The following is a 7,388-nucleotide window of genomic DNA, read 5'->3' as shown; positions in this document are numbered from 1 at the left end:
ATGAAATTAGGAAGTAATAGCAGAAGGAAAACTGAAAACATTCACAAATATGTAGAAATTAAGCATCATAGTCTTAAACAACAAATGTGTCAAGGAAAAAACACCAAGGAAATTAGAAAATATCTTGATACAAATGGGAATGAAAATACAACACACCAAAATTAAGGGAATGCAGAAAAAAGCCATTTCCAGAGGGAAATTTATATCTGTGAATGCCTATGCTGCAAAAGAAAATGATATCACCTTAATACGTAAGAAAAAGAAGAAAGTATTAAACTAAAAGAAAGTGGAAGGAAGAAAATAACTATGAGTAGAAAAATGAAATTGAGAATAGAAATAAACAGAACCAGTCAAATGAAAGGCTTGGTTCTTTGAAAAACTTGACAAATATTAGGAAAAGTAATCAAGAACAACACAAATGAGTCTAATGATTAAAATGAGGAATGACAGGAAGGGTATTACTAGCAACGTTATAGAGATTTTCAAAGTAAGAAAATACTAAGCAACCTAAGTGCCCATCAGTAAACAAGTGGATAAAAAACTGTGGTACATTTATACACTGCAATGCTACACAGCAGAGAGAAAGAAGGAGCTCCTATCCTTCATGACAGCATGGATGGAACTCCATGGAGAGCATTGTGCTAAGTGAGATAAGCCAGGCAGTGAGGGACAAATTCCATATGAACTCACCTTTAAGTGGAACCTAATCAACAAAGGAAACAAGCAAGCAAAATATAACCTGTAACACTGAAATAAAGAACAAACTGCCCTGGCTGGTGTAGCTCAGTGGATTGAGCACAGGCCTGCGAACCAAAGGGTTGCTGGTTTGATTCCCAGTCAGGGCACATGCCTGGGTTGTGGGCCAGGTCCCCAGTAGGCAGCACGTGAGAGGCAATCACATAATGATGTTTCTTTCCCTCTCTTTCTCCTTCCCTTCCTCTATCTTTAAAAATAAATAAATAAAAATCTAAAAAAAATTATTAAAAAGTTTAAAAAAAGAAAAAAAAAGAACAAACTGACAGTAACCATAGGGGAGGGGAAGAGGAATAATGGGGGAACATAGAGCAAGGTCCATCAAGGAACATGTATAATGGACACATGGTCGAACCCAAAGAAGGTGGGTTCGAGGGTGGGAGGTGGGAATGGGTGGGGTGGAGGCCCATGGTGGGCTGAAAATGGAAAGAACTGTAGGTGAACAGCAATAAAAAATGTATTAGAGATATTAATATTTTAAAATGGTTTTTGTTAGTTATCTCTTCTCTCTCAAATATTTTTCTATATTATGCAGGAAGGCCAATGAGAACGAAAGGACTTTTGAATTTCTGTCTCACTTCTTTCCACCATAATAGCTTCAGGGTTATGTAATTTCTGCTTGGAAAATTTATTGGAATTTTTTTTGTTATTACATTTTTCTTTCTTTTATTCTATATGCACCCTGTATGTACTCATTTCCATTAGATTTTTATAGTTTCTGATACCTGCATTTTCTTAGAATCTTGGTGACTCAGTAATTGCTTGCTTTGCTCTCAGCCAGGACTGATTTTTTTCTTAGGTTTATATCAGGGTTGCTCACACATCATCTGGCTGTTTTCTTCCAGGGGAAAGCAATACTGCTCTTGTCTACTTATGTGGAGTGAGTCATGCCCATGCAAATGTAAGCGAAACTGACATTTTTTTAATGGGAAAAAACTTAAAGGACTTTGCAGGCTTCACCACGTTCTTTTTAACTCTGAGTGTTGGTGACAGGCCCTGGTCCCGCAGAGATCTGTTGCCTGTCTGTGTCACGGGTTCATTAGCTGAGTGTGCACGTTTGAAAATAATATCTGCAGAAAAATGGCACACACATGTTATGATTTTACTCACAATGAATCAAATTTATTGTGTGCTTTGTATGATTACATAAATACCACAAGTTTATTGTAATACACTGCAGATTTCAGTAAAGCAAAGAAAAATAATGAAATGATTTACTCTGAGATTTCCATAGTTAACATTGATGATTATATTTAATTGATCATTTCTAATATGTGTGCATACTTGGTGCACAAAGTATGCGTGTGATACCTGTGTTTTTATAGGAGATGCTCACTTTCATAAACATTTTTTTCCTTTTCCCTAGATTTCTTCTTCCGTTTGTCATCTCTGGGAAAATATACTTAAAAACAATGACTTGTGAACATTCTCATGACTACTCCAAGCTCTTCTTATTATATGCAAATATATTAATAATAATATTTTTTCTATCATATCAGTGGATTAAATTATATATAATATTTAATTGGATATACACATAAATCCTGCCTAATATTCACTGGTATCATCGTAACAACATCATTTATTGTATGAAAGTACATTGCTAATGAAAGATACTTTTTTCTCTAAAAACATAACTTCCCCATTGAGTCATTGCAAAACCTAAATATACATAAAATTTTAAGTAATATTCCATTACCAGCCTGGTTTTAAAAATTTCTGTGAGAAATTGTGAAAATGAGTGACATAGTTTCCAATATGTGACATAGCAGGGACTCTATTACAATTGAATCTATTATATAGATTCTTGTCAAAAATACTGACTGAGAAGAAATATTTCACAATAAAATTAACGCACCAAAGAATGATATGCTCTCTGTGGACACATACATAACTGTACAACTGAAGACAGAAAAATCTCTCAATGTTTTAACTAATTTTCAATTTGGACATCGATAAGTTGAGTTGAAGATAAACAGCTGTTGACATTTTATTAAATATCTGTAAGACATCAATTCCTGTGAGTAGACTCATGTTTTAATAAATGAGCAGATTGTTTACATAGCGGTTTCTTCAGTGCCTTTATGACACCCTTGTTTCTTAGACTGTATATCATGGGGTTAAATAGGGGAGTCGCGATAGTGTAGAAAAGAGAAAGCACTTTGTCGGTTCCTGCTGAGTCTTGAGTCTTGGGTCTTAAGTAGGTGATAGTGGCTGATCCAAAGAACAGTGTCACCACTATGAGATGAGATGAGCAGGTAGAGAAGGCTTTGGCCCGACTTGTGGCTGATGGCAGTTTCAGAATTGTAGAGATGATTTTGCTGTAGGAGACAAGGATCAACAGAAATGGGACTGTGACGAACAGCATAGCAACTATGTAGACCATTGTTTCATTTACAATGGTGTTCCCACAGGCCAACTTGAGTATCGGGGGGATGTCACAGAAGAAGTGGTTGATGAGATTAGAACCACAAAAGGACAGGGAGAAAATCTGGAATGTCTGCCCTATTTGGACTGGAATGCCACCGATCCAAGAGCCAGCCACCAGCTGGACACAGACCTTGTAGTTCATAACTAGAGGATAGTGCAGAGGGTGACAAATGGCCATGTAACGGTCATAGGCCATCACGGCCAGAAGGAAACACTCAGTGGCTCCCAGCATGAGGAAGAAGCACATTTGTGCAGCACAGGCAACTAAAGAGATTGTTCTTCTCTGGGTGCAGAGACTCGTGAGCATTCTGGGGAGAACAACTGACACGTAGCAGATTTCCAAGAAGGAAAAATTGCCCAGTAAAAAATACATCGGGGTCTGGAGAGCAGGGTCCAGTTTTGTGATTAGAAACACGGTGCCATTGCCTATCAATATCATGATGTAGATAATTAAGAATAACCCAACTAGAAACCACTGGAGATGGGGTGCATCAGCAAAGTCCAGGAGAACAAATTCCATCGGTTTAGTTAGATTTCCCTCTGGTGGTCTTTCTTGGTGCTTCATCTGTGGACAGAGGAAATTAACAGTGTGCCTTTATTTTTACCCTCATGGGTGAGTGCCGCTTCTTTACATTGTATCTGGACGTGAAGATTGGTTTTCACGATCACTGCAACTGTTTCCAATTAATACATTCCTCATTTTCTCTGTGTAGATATTAGGGATTGTCAGCGTAAAATTCCCTTAAATTATGTTTCAGGTCATTGTTCGTACTTCCTGAATACAGCCCAGGATAAACCAAACCATGTCCTGCTCAACACAGACACTGGAGAAACTGGGGGTGTTGAAGACAGACCCACAGCTTTGCCATATAACCTCCCTTTTCATGAATTACTCTTCTTGACAATCCAGCTCTATATTAAAAATTGTCTTCCTGTACTTGAACAACAATAAAAATCAAAAGTATTTAATACAAAAAGAAATTAAAAAGAGAAAAATTGTCTTCCTTATACTTTTTCAACTGACTATTGCAACATTTCATTTCTCTTCCATCATTTGATTACCTTGAATGTACACGTCATTACACAGTTCATATTATTAGGTAGTTGATAAAGAGAGAGAGGAAATTTTATTGCATATAATGGAATAAAACAAGCTATTTTTTAGTAGAATAGTGAGTGGTGAATATAAGAGGGTTCTATTGTGGACAAGCTGCCTGGGAACACAGAGACGGAGAGCAGTAAGGAGGGAAACCCTGGACACACAGAACTGGTCCAGAATGTGTGTGCGTGTGGGCGGGGGGTGTATATTACCTGGGGTGTTTATTACCTGGGGGGGTATGTACTGGGTGCCCCTCCATCGTCCCTGTTGTTCTTTAAAAACAACACTTTAGGTAACCATTTCTAAACTAACCTTTTTTTTAGACATAAAGATACTGACACTGACTAATGACAGATACTGTGATCATTTGCACAGAAGTTTGTTTCCCAGTGTACTGCTATTTTAATTTGGATATCTTAAGAGAATTGGAACATTTCCACAAAAGTTTTATGATGACAACTCAGAGCCTAGGATTTTTCATTTTAATTATCGGACTTGAGTGTGAATCCTACCTCCAAACTCTGTGAAATTAAACAATTGTTTAAATTTTCTAAGTTTTACTTCCAGAATGATCGGTAAAATTGCCTCTCACTTTTAATCTGTTATTAGTTATGGCTCCATAGTTTTGATTATGAATATGAATTATGTTCTTACATTTTTATTCCTCAGGGTTGTAACACATTGCCTAAAAAATCGTACTTAATAAAGCTATTGAGTTACTTGGTAACTATTTTTTCCCATTGTTTTCCACTCCTTTCATCAGGGCCAGGACTGGAGTAAAGTGAGTGACACCCTTGGGTATAAAGTTTAAGAGGCACTGACTCCCTTGCAGGGGTGGCTGATTCTGCATTGTACCATCCTGAGAGGGTCGTCCTCCTTAGGTATCGCATCCCAAGCATCTCTTGGCTCAAGATGTGTCCCAGCGCTGCCTTTCATTTCTCTGCCCTGGCGTGTTTGAACCACGTCCCCCAAACAGAGGGTAACTATAGTGTTGTGGATGAGCAATGGAATCCTAGAGAGATGGACGGGATTTGAATTACAGCTTCCCCACCTGCTGGCTGTGTGACCTCTTGCACATTGTTAATACTCTGTGCCATAGTTCACCCGAGGTTGTAATTGGCTAACACACATATAAATACTTAGGATTGTAATATGAATTACTTCATTTAATGTGTCCAGAAGCAACTTGAAGAAGTCCTGACATTTATAAAAGTATTTCTAAACGCTAGCTATTATTGTTGTTACTACAACTAAATTCTATTTTTCTAAATTTTACTCTGTGGTCTAGACTGCATGAAAAAATGCCCTCTAATCTGCTTTATCCTCTATTCAGGAAGGGAATGAGACCTTAAAGCAATCACCAGAGTGTTGTAAAATTCTCCACGAATTCTCTGCGATATTTTTGTTTATACTCTCATCTCTAATCTGTGGACCTAATACTAAGATTACACGTCACCATCCAGCCCTTAGTGTTGCAGTCTGGCTACTCCCTTTCGGAAGCCTTTTCTCTGACTATCACTACGTGATGAGAGATGAGGACTGTGAGTATTTTCTACTTGAGACCAATATACACAATATGCCTTTCAGAAAGTGCCTGATTCCAAAACTAAGTAAAGCATGAAATACTTTTTAAGTGAGGTCATTATTCTTAAAAGGGAAAAAAGAATTAACATGCAATGTAATCCAACTTTTAAAAAGATTTTATTTATTTATTTTTAGAGGGGAAAGGAGAGAGAAAGAGAGGGAGAGAAACATTTATGTGTGAGAGAAATATCATTTGACTGCCTCTCACAGCCCCCCAACCAGGATCTGGTCTGTGACCCAGGCATGTGCCCTGACTGGGAATCAAACCAGTGACCTTTTGGTTCACAGGCTGGCACTCAACCCACTGAGCCACACCAGCCAGGGTGTAATCCAGCTTTTAAGTGTGAATGGTACACAGCACATTTATGAATGGCAGCATTTAATGTATGTAATTTAATTCATTACTTCAATAAAGTGATTTCTGGTGCTAAAGATTATACATACATACATATATACACACACATATATATGTAAATTACATATATATAAAAATTGTAACTGTACAAAGCCAATTTTTGGTGATAAAGTCAGAAATTTATAACATGAAAAATGCAAGATTTGTGCATGTTTTTCTCTAGAGGAGAACAAGGTAGAAAAAATAGATTCACTTTTTTGTTTTAACAAGATTATCTATATCACTATTCTTTCTTGTAAATGTTTAAGTTCTTATTATTCAAGAAAATAAAATTCAACCTTTAATAGTTTTATTTTAAATTCCAGCTTTCATTCCTTGAATAAATCCAAATAATTAAGGGAATGTTTTAATTTATTACATATAAGATGCTACCTAAGCTTCAGCTGTATTTGTACATTTGATATAAAATGTCAAATTAAATCTTGAAATCAATAAAACACTTAACATTTTATCTTGAAAAGTACTTAAATCTATCTTTTTTCCCCCATTAAAATAAATGTTCTTTGGATTCCCTAATGGTTGGACATTTATTTCATGGATTGTTCTACTTCAAATCTCCTATGACAATAACAAGCTGAGAGCATAAATATTAAAGTTATTTGTTATGTGTTGGCTCAAAACGAAGTTTTCTACAATATTATCTATACCTAAAAAGTATTCTTCAATATTCCAGTTTTCAGTATTCTGAAGTGATTTAGCGTCATTATTTATCGCTCACTATACATTGTATTTAATAGAATTACAATGTGCACGATTTGCTTCACTGCAATGACACATGTCCTACTATAAGTTAGATATTAACTTTAAATTTAAAAACATGTGCTAAAGCTTAATGTCAGTATAAAGTAGTTCATATTTACCTTTTTTACTTGGGATATTGCCGATTTTTCTCACTGTAGAAGGTTTAAATATTTAAATTAATGTAGGTGAAATCACTTGTTTCATGCGCCTGAGAATAGTGTGTTCTTTCTAAACAGAAGATGCTCTTTAAATAAAATAGTTGTCTGTGCCCCTGGGATCTCTTCCACCTGGCACATTTACATTTTTAATTAAAACAATACTTTTGGCACCGTCTCATTTGCTATGTGTACTTTTCCCCTGAAAGCT

General features: G+C 36.2%; 1 protein-coding gene across 1 annotated transcript; it reads right to left on the bottom strand.

The window, feature by feature from the left end:
- Positions 1-2,610: 2,610 nt before the first annotated feature.
- On the bottom strand, positions 2,611-3,809 carry LOC128781051 (olfactory receptor 10AG1-like). The gene has a single exon (XM_053925210.2). It carries the CDS (start codon positions 3,746-3,748, stop codon positions 2,765-2,767), a length of 984 nt encoding a protein of 327 aa, XP_053781185.1. The 5' UTR covers positions 3,749-3,809; the 3' UTR covers positions 2,611-2,764.
- Between the last annotated feature and the right edge of the window lie 3,579 nt (positions 3,810-7,388).

The sequence above is a fragment of the Desmodus rotundus genome, chromosome 5, assembly GCF_022682495.2.
Source record: "Desmodus rotundus isolate HL8 chromosome 5, HLdesRot8A.1, whole genome shotgun sequence".
NCBI classification, from domain to species: domain Eukaryota; kingdom Metazoa; phylum Chordata; class Mammalia; order Chiroptera; family Phyllostomidae; genus Desmodus; species Desmodus rotundus.
This window is presented reverse-complemented; position numbering and strand designations above follow the sequence as displayed.